The sequence below is a fragment of the Centruroides sculpturatus genome, unplaced genomic scaffold (genome assembly GCF_000671375.1).
Source record: "Centruroides sculpturatus isolate CEXI.00-Female unplaced genomic scaffold, Cexi_2.0 scaffold2039, whole genome shotgun sequence".
Lineage (NCBI taxonomy): Eukaryota > Metazoa > Arthropoda > Arachnida > Scorpiones > Buthidae > Centruroides > Centruroides sculpturatus.
The window spans coordinates 25,286-40,400 of NW_019388042.1; the positions used below are offsets into that span (position 1 = coordinate 25,286).

Sequence of the window (15,115 nt, forward strand, 5' to 3'; positions counted from 1 at the left end):
AGCAATGACTTCTCCAGTTTGAGGAACATGAATGAACTAACTACTGACAGATTGTTATAATAGTGGGTTGGGGCAGAATCAATAAACTAGTATATACTATATAGAGTGGCTGTGGCCTTAGATACAGCACTCTTAGTGGCAATGACAAGTACTATTGACTGCTATTTTACTTTAAGTCAAAACATTGAAGTCTGTACCAGGTGTTGGGCAGGATTGTCACATTGGAATGTTTTTCTCATCTAAATCTAGATTGTTTCATCTCAAATTTAGTTATTTTCTAGATTTTATTTCATTATAAAGAAGATAAGATCAGAGTTTAAAGTGGTAAGTATAGTTCTTAACCCTCAATATAACAATGTTTTTATAATCTGTGGCAGGTCTTGAAAGGCTTTACTCTCAGCCATATGATTGTTTATTTATAGTATACTCAGGTTAATCTGATTGGTGCCATGCTGTGTGGTGTTGATTTTTTTCGGACTGTTTTGTTTTCTTTTGCAGAATGTAAGTAGTGGTCTTGTGTTTTTATTATAATTATAGTTTGTTTGGGAAAATTTTGATTTCAACTTGTGAAAATATTTACAATGAAAACTATATTTTGACTTTTGTCGTGTTATGAACCACGTTGAAGTTAAAATCCTTCTAAAAGGAAATTGGGAGCTAATAATTGTGGGAAATGGAAGAAGTGTTGCATTTGCCTATCAAAAATAGACAAAAAAAAAAACATGCCATTAAGTGCAAGAGACTGATATGTAGAAACTGCACCATTAGGATGTGTAGGCCTACAAATTATGCATGATATGCATAATTCTAGATAACAAAAGTATATTAACATGAACTAACCTTTTATTCGTTGTCATTTACACACGTCTAGAACTAATTTTATTAAAATATGTTGCCGGTAAGAAATATTAACATAGCTTTCTTAAAAAAAAAAAAAGAAACTTAAAACAACCATATTTTAAATCTAGCAGCTTGTGAAAAATCCAATAGTGAGTTGCTTAACTTTCCCGGCTGTTGTGAGATTTTATTTTAAAAAATAACTTTTTATATTTCTAATCATTATCGAATGGCAAAAAGCTTAACTTTGAGGCTAGTGATGAATTTTATTACAACAAAAATTGTAAACGTTAATAACGAATAACATCATTAAGTCCGACCTGTCTGGAACACACGACATCCCTCTATCTACCCACCCCTTCATCCTTTAATCACTAAAATTTAATAGTATCAATGCTCCTTATACACATCACCCTGCCAAATCTCGTTTCTTATAGACTTCAACACCCACATAAGCGAAATATTTTTTTCTTTTTAACTTTTTTGGGTTCATAGTCTCAAAACGTGGAGATTTGCAAAATCTCTGAGGGTCAAATTTGACACGATTCCAATACTTGTAATGTATACATAACAACCAGGAAAGTAAAATTAAGAATGCTTAGAAATGTATTTAACTTATCCATACAGAATATCTTGTCTTGTTTAGAAACGTTTAAATAAAGGGTTAAAGAAAAAAATATCTTGTTATTTACTTTTAAAACAAAATAACTAAGTAGATTCATTTTGATTCGCACCATCTCAGTTAAGTGTTAAGTTTTCCTTTTCTTTTCACACTTACACAACGAGTTAGAATATAATCGTTGCCTTTACACAGCACAAATGGCACGTCTCCTTGACTAAAAAGAAAATGGCGGACGTGTATTCAATTTTCTGTAAACATGGCATTATTCTATGTAGTATATTATAGCTCGTTGGGCAGAACTCATGATACAGCCGCCACCTCTTTGTGAGTTCTGGACTATTTCTGGAAAATGAATACAAAACGAGCGAAGAACAACGCTTTAAATAATTTTTATTTGATATAATCAATACATTATATCAAAACATAAAGTAATAGAGGTATTACCTTGTCCTATTATCTTAAACGTATAAAGTAAGCCTATCATGTTTTAATATGTGACATCGTCCATCTTTGCAGCAGCGATCATCGTAGTATAGGCACAAGAAGCGCGCGCTTGGGGCCTCCGAAAATTAGCAGCTTGAATGAGATATATAGCCTACATTCTGCAAACCTCGGGCACAGATGCCATCTTCATCAAGACAATCTGCCGTAAACGGTGTAATAAAAGTTTTTACTACTAAATAACTGCAAATAAAATTTCCTTTTCGACCGCGAGAAAATATCTTAAGTAAATTAATAATAATACTTTCTGCGTTTACATACCTACTATCGAATCAAATAAGTGCGGCTGATCTCTTGAAAACTGCGAATTGTGTGAACGAATGACTCTTTCCCTGAAATATTGGCACAGAGTTCAGTTACACCCGGTATATAATAACTAAGTCCGAGTTTTAATAACCAAATATTTAAACGCCGGACTTTTCGAGGCTAGGCTTTAATCAATAAAACTAAACTAATATAATCTAAACACTTTTGTATTCTGTATTGATATTAATACTGTAATTACATTAATTTAGAAAATATTATGTACATATAAAAATTATATAGCGACATTTTAAAAAATTATTTCAAGAATATTTAAGCCACGCTTCTAAAATATAAATTTAAAAATTATTCGAATAAACATAATTTCGGTTTTAAACGGAAAAAAATTCGAAAGTGCTTTTTTCGAATACGAACTTTGCAGTTAACTTGGAACGAAAGGTAAGACAAGTACTGTACAATCAAATTTTTATTTTTTGGGTTGCAATTTGAAAAAAATTGCAGACCTATAAATTCCTACTGTCGTCTGTGTGTGTGTTCTTCCTTAATCTCGAGTTAGATATATGAAAATCGAGACCAGGAAATCGTAGGCACTGGAAGCTTCGATTAACTATATATGAAGTCACATTATTTCAATTCAGAACTTCCCCTGAAAGCAGTTAATAAATGACCTGCACGACTTTATTGCTAAAGGAAAAGTATGATGTACACTACAGTACTAATTTGAGGTGGAGAGCATATACTGTCTTTAATTATTAATTTATACTATTTAAAATCTTAAAATAAGATTATTTTCAATTTAAGTTAGAGGGAAGAAAAATTTTTGTGGTATTCAAAAATATCTGTACTGAAGGAAGAATAATAATTTAATCGAATAAAACGTTTTTATTTTGATATTTAAATATCAAATAAAAACGTTTTATTCGATTAAATATGTATTTTTTAATAATACAGTACTTAGGTTTTAATAATATTTAGTAGCCTGTTATTAGCCTCTCATTCAGTAAATTAAAATTAAAAAATGATCAATTTACACGCATTTATAGTTTATTTATTGCTACTTAGTTTTTGTTCTACTAATACTCTGAATATACTGTACATTACATCTATTGGTTAGTCCTAGTACTATAATCGTTTAATTTTAAATCTAAAAGTAAGTTAAAATCGAATTCATGCAGATGATATTCTACCGTGACTTTTTGTTTTTATTTTTTATTATTTTAATTGCTCCGTGTTTGAGCTTGTATGGGGTCAAGATAGACCAGGCCGCTTTTGCCATTTTGTTTTTGAACAAATAAAATACGTAAAATGTTTCTTTATTAATAAATATTTTATTTTCTGTTAGTAAAAATAACACTAGTTTATATGGATAGCAATCACTATGACCACCTAAATTTTTCTCCGAGCCTGGAGAAAAATCCTCAGCTCTCCCCCTCTCGACGGGTTATAAGTTATAATTAGTATTATATCTACAATGTTACTCAGAGACATGTACATTTTTCATCCATGACAGAATTTAGATTTCTTGCTAGGCACGCGAGGAGCATACCTAGGATCCCGAAATCATGAAAAAAATAAAGTAACTGTATATCATGATTTATAAACAACTCTTTTAAATAAATCATTAGTTTATGATGTCGTAAAGTTATGTAGAAGGACCCTAATCTTCTATGCCAAGGACCCAGGTCTTAATTCGCCTATGAATTTATTTTAAAAGTAAAACGTATTCATTATTGTATACGTATCTTCTTGTTAACAGATATTTTTGAACAGTAAAAATCTGTTAACAAGAAAATTCTTAATTCAAATAAAGATCGTAAATAAAAGTTATATATAGTTTGCAAAAATAACGAACGATATCTAATAAACTTTATTTTATATTTATGAAATTGGAAGTCGAAGAATACAATGAATATATTTGAAAAAATGAAAGGAGCTGGAGATTTACCAGCAATGACAATGCCGAACGAGTTTGCTTCGTTGCATCCAGATCATGTAATTATCGAATTTCGATTATTTACATTATTTTTAAAACATTGAATTTATAGTATATAAAACGCCTAAGATGTAACTTAATTTTATGGTATTTTCCAATAAAATACAGTCTGTCAAATTTCCTCCATTGCGATGATCTTGAAATTGAATTTTAAGATTTTTTTAGAAGGGAAAGCTTTCAAATAATCAATTTTATTAAGTTTCATTAAGGACTTCAGTTGCTATAGCTTCTATATTGACTTCTATTAATCCTTCCTGGTACGCAAATAAGTTATCTGACCAACAAAGCCATAACAGTACTTTCCCAATCTCCTTACTCCTGACGGCCGAGTAGCCAAGTGGACGAGTGGATAAAACCACTGAACATTGGTAGTAAGTTGATCGGGGGTTCGGTTTACAAAACAATTACAAAATTTTCTTTTGTAGAGAAAATTTTGTAATTTGACCCCCTGCTCTCTCCCTTGCCTCTCCTCATTTTATCAAATCTGTCCCAGACATTAGAGTTTAGATAAAACGGTTATTGATGGAACAAGACAACACAACACGAGGGCGATCTGTCAACATGATGCTTCTCGGGAAGACTTTCTATGGGAAACTGGGTTCTACATAGATGTAAGACACGTGAAGAAAATCCGGAAAACTTTCATGTGGTCAGCCGTTGGTGAGGCGCAAACCTACAACCAATATTAGTGTTCAGTGGTTTTATTCGCTCGACCAATAACTGGGGACCCGAGATCAAATTTGAGCAAGTGAAAAAGCCAAAGAATTTTTAATGGGTATTCTTTCAAGATACATTTTTTAATTGGGCCTCTCCTCTCGCATTCTGGCTGTTCCCATCGTGGGTCTGACTGAACCCATGGGTTTCAGTCATGGGCTTGATTAAAAGGCCCATTGTTTTTTTACTCTTTCGCCCTCTGGGCTAGTGCCCAGAGGGCGAAAGAGTAAAAAAACAATCTTAAGTCCTGAACATTGAAATGCCTATCCTTGACCACGGAACCGCAAATCTACTTTGCATAAACCGATAACGAAACTACGGAATTTGACTGTATATTATGTAATATACATTATACAGTACATACTAATATATATAATTTTGTATAATATATATAATTTTCTAAAACAATTTTTCTTATAGATTTTGTTGGAAAATTTTCAAAATAATGTAAAAGAATTCTNGAAAGATTCAGATTCTGATTGAGTAAGGATTTTGATGTTTAATATACTGTATATTATAGAAATAATATGCAGTAAAATTACTTAAATCTTATACTAGTGGAGACTAATAATACTATATGTTTTTCTAATGTTGTCTAGCTTTGTAAGGTTAAAACTTTATACATACTTTTTTAACATCTCTCATTATAACAATTAATCTCTATCCAATATTTTTTCTTGTTCTGTTAAATGTTGCTATAGACTGTATATCTAAATTCTTAATTAAATTAAATTTAATAATTAGGCCATTTTTAATTTAAATTCTTATAAAATGACAGTTATGAGTATTTCTTGTGACATATTCCCTTTGTTATTTAAATTAGCAGCTTAAGATTTAAACTGAGAATCATTAGACAAGTTGTTATAATTATCTGTCCTAATTGTATTACTTTGTGTTTTTTGTACTGATGATTGTGTTAAAATTAAGAAATAGAGAATTTATTACTTGTTTTATTCATAATTTGAGATTCTTATTATATTGATTTGCATATAGAAAACAAATTTTAACTTTAAGTAAAAGTATTTATAAAAAATTGAATTACAGTAATTAATTTACATTTTTATCATTCCTGTATAGGTGCGTCAAATGTGTCGTCATTTTAAAATATACTGCTTCTCTTTAAAAAAAGTGCCAGCAGATTGACTTGAGATGTAAGACAAAAAAAGAATAATACTATATGACATTATATCTGCTGCAATTGAAAAATGTTTTTCTTAAGATAAATGTGGGTGCATCAAAGGTAATGCAGATCATCTAGAATTTTTCAAGCAGCATATTTGTGGAATTTTTCAGGCAACATATATTTGAATTTTCTATTCAAAGACAATGAAGTATGCCAAAATATTTAGTTTTAAGAAGTGGTCCATTTAACATTCTGTAGAAAGCTTTTACTTTCTACAAATTATACCACAAATTCACCCTAAAGTTTTCATATAAAAGCTTAGAATCAAAGTGTTATTTTTTTAACTGTCATCCATCTCAAAATTGATGCACATCATGAATGTTTCCTATCCTTGTCCATACCGTAATTTAATGCACAACTTCTATGACGATGTGAGAATTTACAGTTAAGATATGTTCGTATGCATTTCAGAGATTATAGATGTTGAAGAAAGTTTTATTATTGAAATAATAATAATATGATGTTATGGCCATTCCAAATATTTATCATTAGTTTTAATTGCCATTTATTATCATTATACAGACAACATATAATTTGTAATTAATCATGCAATTATAAAATGTCTTCCCTTGTAATATTATTTTGATTGAATTAATGTATTCAAAATTAATGTTTGAAAAACTATACTTGTATTTCTGTTATACTTCTAGAAGATTCTAAATACGCCTAATATTATTGTAGTAAGTAAATGTTTTTTTAATAACTGTTTTGGAAATCAATGAATTGATTTATACTTTTAGATATACAATGTATTGAGAAGTTGCATTTGCTAATTCTTGATATTGTATTTACAGGTGTATTTTATATTATCATTAATCCCAGTTATTTGTCTTCCTTATAAAAGATTTTGAAATTCACAATATACTAATCCAAATCTCCGTTCATTGTGTTCTTGAATATATTAAACAAAGTCAAGTCTTTTTATTCAAGAACATTATCTTCTATCAATTTTCATGTGAATCTTGTGTTAATTATATAATTTTCGAAAAAATATTTCTTTATTAAGAAAATCTATATATCTTTTTCTTAATCCTGTTTTTCATTAATACATATTCTTAAAATATACATTAATAAATTATCAAATTTAAGTTTGATAACATCATTTTTATTTAACTGTCTTTGTATGTCTAATTGCATTGCTTTATATAATGTCATATGTTTATCATGGTCTTCAAATAAAACACTTTATTAAGTGTTTTTTATTAAAAAATATAAGTTTATATTTGTTTCTTTGATAATGAATTTACATAAAACTGATTTTTTGTAATTAAATCCTTTTAGTTGTTTTTTCTATATAAACTGTTAAAAAAAACTTTTTAAAAATCAGCTGAAGCATTTTATATTTAGAATATTTCATTATAAATATTCCTTATTATGACTTTTTTCGTACTGAGTTTGTAAAATTTAAGTATAAATATTTTGAATAAAAAAGTAAAAATTAAAAAATATATATATATATTTATATATACATTGGATATGGTGGTATAGTTGAAACAGAGTTTAAAAAGTGCAATGCAAAAATCAATTCTAAAAATTGCAATTATTAAGTTAATATCAGTATATAAATCAAATCTTTATTATATACATACATGTATATTTAAATACTAAAAATTAAAAAATATATTTGAGAATAATGTTACTTTTGCAGTATTGATATACTTTATACAGGATGTATAAAAAGTCTCTCCACAGAAGGTATTGTAGGTTGTGGTCACTCCTTTCAGCTTGTTAATTGGTTTTGGGTGATACTTATACACTAGGAGGCATTGTGTCTGCTCCACTATTCCACAGCTGGCATATAGGCAGTTTAATTGATGTTTGCATGTGCATGGTGTCTTGGTTCAGTATAACCTACAATACCCACTGCAGAGAAACTTTTTGAACACCCTGTATAATATGCAGTCAATTTATATTTTAATGCATTAGCTTGATATGCAATCAGATTTTTTTAAGCTGTATTACTCCCTGTACATAGAAATTAAGAACTTTTAATATTTAAATTTAATGAACCTTATGAAAATGCAAACATAAAAACTCAATTATTTGTAAATTTAAAAGGTCAGAAAGATTGAATTTTATGTTTTGATAATTTTATAATAATAAATTTCATTTCTTTATTAATATTCAGAATAAATAACTGTGTTAATGTTATTTGTGTTATTTAACAGAAGCAAATGCTTCATCTTAAGTTTTTATTTTGATTAAAATAAATCTTGAAGATTTAAATTTTGGGAAATTAAATAGACATTTTGAATAATATTTCACAAAAGAGAAATGTAAAAAAAAGTAAAAGATAAAATGTAAATATCAAGAATTTTCATGATTATCCAGTTTTAATCGTTGATTCTTTTTTTATATTGATAAATATTTTAACAAGTAAAAATACTCATTTGTTAGAAATAAATTGACAGTACTTAATAAAAAATATTGAATAATAATAATTAATAATAATAATGCTGAATGTATAATCAGATGTGTTCTGAAAATGCAATATTTTAGATAAAAATTGTAATATTTATGTCAATTTTAATTTATCAAGATGATTTACAAAAACATGAAAATCTCAAATTTGGAATTGTTTATTCACAAAACCTGTATAAGATTTATTCATTTAATAAATTTCATTGTGCCCATGTTTTGTTGTCATTTACTTTTAACTAAAATTACTATATTCATAAATATTGCTCTAGTTATCTTCAATAAATCTTACTCTCTCAGAACTTAGTTTTAACTCTTCAAAAATAACTAAATTATTCATCGTATTGAAATTTGGATCATGTCCCATGCTGGCCTATAGATGAATGTTTCCAAAGTAACGAGCAAATCTCGTACTGCACTGCAAAATCGAATCAGGATATCCAAGATAACAGAATAATACCCTAACAGGTTAAAGTATTAAGGAATAATTTATTGTTTGATACAATTTTGAAGCAATGACTTCTCCAGTTTGAGGAACATGAATGAACTAACTACTGACAGATTGTTATAATAGTGGGTTGGGGCAGAATCAATAAACTAGTATATACTATATAGAGTGGCTGTGGCCTTAGATACAGCACTCTTAGTGGCAATGACAAGTACTATTGACTGCTATTTTACTTTAAGTCAAAACATTGAAGTCTGTACCAGGTGTTGGGCAGGATTGTCACATTGGAATGTTTTTCTCATCTAAATCTAGATTGTTTCATCTCAAATTTAGTTATTTTCTAGATTTTATTTCATTATAAAGAAGATAAGATCAGAGTTTAAAGTGGTAAGTATAGTTCTTAACCCTCAATATAACAATGTTTTTATAATCTGTGGCAGGTCTTGAAAGGCTTTACTCTCAGCCATATGATTGTTTATTTATAGTATACTCAGGTTAATCTGATTGGTGCCATGCTGTGTGGTGTTGATTTTTTTCGGACTGTTTTGTTTTCTTTTGCAGAATGTAAGTAGTGGTCTTGTGTTTTTATTATAATTATAGTTTGTTTGGGAAAATTTTGATTTCAACTTGTGAAAATATTTACAATGAAAACTATATTTTGACTTTTGTCGTGTTATGAACCACGTTGAAGTTAAAATCCTTCTAAAAGGAAATTGGGAGCTAATAATTGTGGGAAATGGAAGAAGTGTTGCATTTGCCTATCAAAAATAGACAAAAAAAAAAACATGCCATTAAGTGCAAGAGACTGATATGTAGAAACTGCACCATTAGGATGTGTAGGCCTACAAATTATGCATGATATGCATAATTCTAGATAACAAAAGTATATTAACATGAACTAACCTTTTATTCGTTGTCATTTACACACGTCTAGAACTAATTTTATTAAAATATGTTGCCGGTAAGAAATATTAACATAGCTTTCTTAAAAAAAAAAAAAGAAACTTAAAACAACCATATTTTAAATCTAGCAGCTTGTGAAAAATCCAATAGTGAGTTGCTTAACTTTCCCGGCTGTTGTGAGATTTTATTTTAAAAAATAACTTTTTATATTTCTAATCATTATCGAATGGCAAAAAGCTTAACTTTGAGGCTAGTGATGAATTTTATTACAACAAAAATTGTAAACGTTAATAACGAATAACATCATTAAGTCCGACCTGTCTGGAACACACGACATCCCTCTATCTACCCACCCCTTCATCCTTTAATCACTAAAATTTAATAGTATCAATGCTCCTTATACACATCACCCTGCCAAATCTCGTTTCTTATAGACTTCAACACCCACATAAGCGAAATATTTTTTTCTTTTTAACTTTTTTGGGTTCATAGTCTCAAAACGTGGAGATTTGCAAAATCTCTGAGGGTCAAATTTGACACGATTCCAATACTTGTAATGTATACATAACAACCAGGAAAGTAAAATTAAGAATGCTTAGAAATGTATTTAACTTATCCATACAGAATATCTTGTCTTGTTTAGAAACGTTTAAATAAAGGGTTAAAGAAAAAAATATCTTGTTATTTACTTTTAAAACAAAATAACTAAGTAGATTCATTTTGATTCGCACCATCTCAGTTAAGTGTTAAGTTTTCCTTTTCTTTTCACACTTACACAACGAGTTAGAATATAATCGTTGCCTTTACACAGCACAAATGGCACGTCTCCTTGACTAAAAAGAAAATGGCGGACGTGTATTCAATTTTCTGTAAACATGGCATTATTCTATGTAGTATATTATAGCTCGTTGGGCAGAACTCATGATACAGCCGCCACCTCTTTGTGAGTTCTGGACTATTTCTGGAAAATGAATACAAAACGAGCGAAGAACAACGCTTTAAATAATTTTTATTTGATATAATCAATACATTATATCAAAACATAAAGTAATAGAGGTATTACCTTGTCCTATTATCTTAAACGTATAAAGTAAGCCTATCATGTTTTAATATGTGACATCGTCCATCTTTGCAGCAGCGATCATCGTAGTATAGGCACAAGAAGCGCGCGCTTGGGGCCTCCGAAAATTAGCAGCTTGAATGAGATATATAGCCTACATTCTGCAAACCTCGGGCACAGATGCCATCTTCATCAAGACAATCTGCCGTAAACGGTGTAATAAAAGTTTTTACTACTAAATAACTGCAAATAAAATTTCCTTTTCGACCGCGAGAAAATATCTTAAGTAAATTAATAATAATACTTTCTGCGTTTACATACCTACTATCGAATCAAATAAGTGCGGCTGATCTCTTGAAAACTGCGAATTGTGTGAACGAATGACTCTTTCCCTGAAATATTGGCACAGAGTTCAGTTACACCCGGTATATAATAACTAAGTCCGAGTTTTAATAACCAAATATTTAAACGCCGGACTTTTCGAGGCTAGGCTTTAATCAATAAAACTAAACTAATATAGTCTAAACACTTTTGTATTCTGTATTGATATTAATACTGTAATTACATTAATTTAGAAAATATTATGTACATATAAAAATTATATAGCGACATTTTAAAAAATTATTTCAAGAATATTTAAGCCACGCTTCTAAAATATAAATTTAAAAATTATTCGAATAAACATAATTTCGGTTTTAAACGGAAAAAAATTCGAAAGTGCTTTTTTCGAATACGAACTTTGCAGTTAACTTGGAACGAAAGGTAAGACAAGTACTGTACAATCAAATTTTTATTTTTTGGGTTGCAATTTGAAAAAAATTGCAGACCTATAAATTCCTACTGTCGTCTGTGTGTGTGTTCTTCCTTAATCTCGAGTTAGATATATGAAAATCGAGACCAGGAAATCGTAGGCACTGGAAGCTTCGATTAACTATATATGAAGTCACATTATTTCAATTCAGAACTTCCCCTGAAAGCAGTTAATAAATGAGCTGCACGACTTTATTGCTAAAGGAAAAGTATGATGTACACTACAGTACTAATTTGAGGTGGAGAGCATATACTGTCTTTAATTATTAATTTATACTATTTAAAATCTTAAAATAAGATTATTTTCAATTTAAGTTAGAGGGAAGAAAAATTTTTGTGGTATTCAAAAATATCTGTACTGAAGGAAGAATAATAATTTAATCGAATAAAACGTTTTTATTTTGATATTTAAATATCAAATAAAAACGTTTTATTCGATTAAATATGTATTTTTTAATAATACAGTACTTAGGTTTTAATAATATTTAGTAGCCTGTTATTAGCCTCTCATTCAGTAAATTAAAATTAAAAAATGATCAATTTACACGCATTTATAGTTTATTTATTGCTACTTAGTTTTTGTTCTACTAATACTCTGAATATACTGTACATTACATCTATTGGTTAGTCCTAGTACTATAATCGTTTAATTTTAAATCTAAAAGTAAGTTAAAATCGAATTCATGCAGATGATATTCTACCGTGACTTTTTGTTTTTATTTTTTATTATTTTAATTGCTCCGTGTTTGAGCTTGTATGGGGTCAAGATAGACCAGGCCGCTTTTGCCATTTTGTTTTTGAACAAATAAAATACGTAAAATGTTTCTTTATTAATAAATATTTTATTTTCTGTTAGTAAAAATAACACTAGTTTATATGGATAGCAATCACTATGACCACCTAAATTTTTCTCCGAGCCTGGAGAAAAATCCTCAGCTCTCCCCCTCTCGACGGGTTATAAGTTATAATTAGTATTATATCTACAATGTTACTCAGAGACATGTACATTTTTCATCCATGACAGAATTTAGATTTCTTGCTAGGCACGCGAGGAGCATACCTAGGATCCCGAAATCATGAAAAAAATAAAGTAACTGTATATCATGATTTATAAACAACTCTTTTAAATAAATCATTAGTTTATGATGTCGTAAAGTTATGTAGAAGGACCCTAATCTTCTATGCCAAGGACCCAGGTCTTAATTCGCCTATGAATTTATTTTAAAAGTAAAACGTATTCATTATTGTATACGTATCTTCTTGTTAACAGATATTTTTGAACAGTAAAAATCTGTTAACAAGAAAATTCTTAATTCAAATAAAGATCGTAAATAAAAGTTATATATAGTTTGCAAAAATAACGAACGATATCTAATAAACTTTATTTTATATTTATGAAATTGGAAGTCGAAGAATACAATGAATATATTTGAAAAAATGAAAGGAGCTGGAGATTTACCAGCAATGACAATGCCGAACGAGTTTGCTTCGTTGCATCCAGATCATGTAATTATCGAATTTCGATTATTTACATTATTTTTAAAACATTGAATTTATAGTATATAAAACGCCTAAGATGTAACTTAATTTTATGGTATTTTCCAATAAAATACAGTCTGTCAAATTTCCTCCATTGCGATGATCTTGAAATTGAATTTTAAGATTTTTTTAGAAGGGAAAGCTTTCAAATAATCAATTTTATTAAGTTTCATTAAGGACTTCAGTTGCTATAGCTTCTATATTGACTTCTATTAATCCTTCCTGGTACGCAAATAAGTTATCTGACCAACAAAGCCATAACAGTACTTTCCCAATCTCCTTACTCCTGACGGCCGAGTAGCCAAGTGGACGAGTGGATAAAACCACTGAACATTGGTAGTAAGTTGATCGGGGGTTCGGTTTACAAAACAATTACAAAATTTTCTTTTGTAGAGAAAATTTTGTAATTTGACCCCCTGCTCTCTCCCTTGCCTCTCCTCATTTTATCAAATCTGTCCCAGACATTAGAGTTTAGATAAAACGGTTATTGATGGAACAAGACAACACAACACGAGGGCGATCTGTCAACATGATGCTTCTCGGGAAGACTTTCTATGGGAAACTGGGTTCTACATAGATGTAAGACACGTGAAGAAAATCCGGAAAACTTTCATGTGGTCAGCCGTTGGTGAGGCGCAAACCTACAACCAATATTAGTGTTCAGTGGTTTTATTCGCTCGACCAATAACTGGGGACCCGAGATCAAATTTGAGCAAGTGAAAAAGCCAAAGAATTTTTAATGGGTATTCTTTCAAGATACATTTTTTAATTGGGCCTCTCCTCTCGCATTCTGGCTGTTCCCATCGTGGGTCTGACTGAACCCATGGGTTTCAGTCATGGGCTTGATTAAAAGGCCCATTGTTTTTTTACTCTTTCGCCCTCTGGGCTAGTGCCCAGAGGGCGAAAGAGTAAAAAAACAATCTTAAGTCCTGAACATTGAAATGCCTATCCTTGACCACGGAACCGCAAATCTACTTTGCATAAACCGATAACGAAACTACGGAATTTGACTGTATATTATGTAATATACATTATACAGTACATACTAATATATATAATTTTGTATAATATATATAATTTTCTAAAACAATTTTTCTTATAGATTTTGTTGGAAAATTTTCAAAATAATGTAAAAGAATTCTATCAGAAGCAATTGGAAGAAGCTAGAAATGAACTGAATGGATTAGTAAGAAACATCTTGTTTTTTTAACAAAAACAAATTATCTATTAATGTCATAATGAAATAAATACAGTAGAGCGTCGTTTATCCGAAATAATTCCAGTCGGCCTAAAGTATAATTTTTGTTTTTATATTTTTCAATGTATTTATTTCGTTTGTAAAACATAAAGAAATCATTTTTAACGATACAATAGCCACGATTATTATTTTAAAAAGTTTACGTTAAGCTTAACATCGACGAAAATTCAACGCGAAGCGACACGCAACGGAGAAAAGTTTCAACACGGGATAGGTTAATATATTTTTTCGTGTATAATCGATTATCCGAAAATAAGATCCGAACAACCCCAGTCCCAATTGATTCGGATAAACGACGCTCTACTGTATATGTAATACCTAAAACTTTTGAGATAGAAAATGATATACAGTCGACCCCCCATAACACTTGTTAATTCCGTGTTATATGAATTCCATGTTGTACGAGTCACTTCGATTTTACAAATACGTGTGCCGGGCTGTGAACGGCTCACGTATTTGTAAAATCTAAGTGACTCGTACAACATGGAATTCATATAAAACGGAATAATCAACAGTGTTATAGGGAGGTCGACTGTATATATTCTGACTTCGGTTTTTTTATTTA

At 29.6% G+C, this 15,115-nt stretch overlaps 1 protein-coding gene and 3 long non-coding RNA genes across 4 annotated transcripts in view; 2 read left to right on the forward strand and 2 right to left on the reverse strand.

The window, feature by feature from the left end:
• Window positions 1–1,508: 1,508 nt before the first annotated feature.
• LOC111616754 lies at window positions 1,509–2,379 on the reverse strand. Its single transcript, XR_002755309.1, has 3 exons — window positions 2,222–2,379; window positions 1,904–2,102; window positions 1,509–1,801 (listed from the first exon to the last, which is right to left on the reverse strand). It is a non-coding gene; the product is annotated as an uncharacterized LOC111616754 (long non-coding RNA).
• Window positions 2,380–2,544: 165 nt separating this feature from the next.
• Window positions 2,545–5,389, forward strand: LOC111616753. Its single transcript, XR_002755308.1, has 3 exons — window positions 2,545–2,662; window positions 4,118–4,216; window positions 5,352–5,389. It is a non-coding gene; the product is annotated as an uncharacterized LOC111616753 (long non-coding RNA).
• A 5,162-nt stretch (window positions 5,390–10,551) lies between these two features.
• On the reverse strand, window positions 10,552–11,422 carry LOC111616759. Its single transcript, XR_002755310.1, has 3 exons — window positions 11,265–11,422; window positions 10,947–11,145; window positions 10,552–10,844 (listed from the first exon to the last, which is right to left on the reverse strand). It is a non-coding gene; the product is annotated as an uncharacterized LOC111616759 (long non-coding RNA).
• A 22-nt stretch (window positions 11,423–11,444) lies between these two features.
• LOC111616756 (coiled-coil domain-containing protein 40-like) overlaps window positions 11,445–15,115 on the forward strand; it is a 31,219-nt gene continuing 27,548 nt past the window's right edge. Inside the window, exons 1-3 of the mRNA XM_023358129.1 lie at window positions 11,445–11,705; window positions 13,161–13,259; window positions 14,395–14,478. Of these exons, the coding sequence (XP_023213897.1) occupies window positions 13,173–13,259; window positions 14,395–14,478 (171 nt within the window). The 5' untranslated portion in view covers window positions 11,445–11,705; window positions 13,161–13,172. The remainder of the gene's footprint in view (window positions 11,706–13,160; window positions 13,260–14,394; window positions 14,479–15,115) is intronic.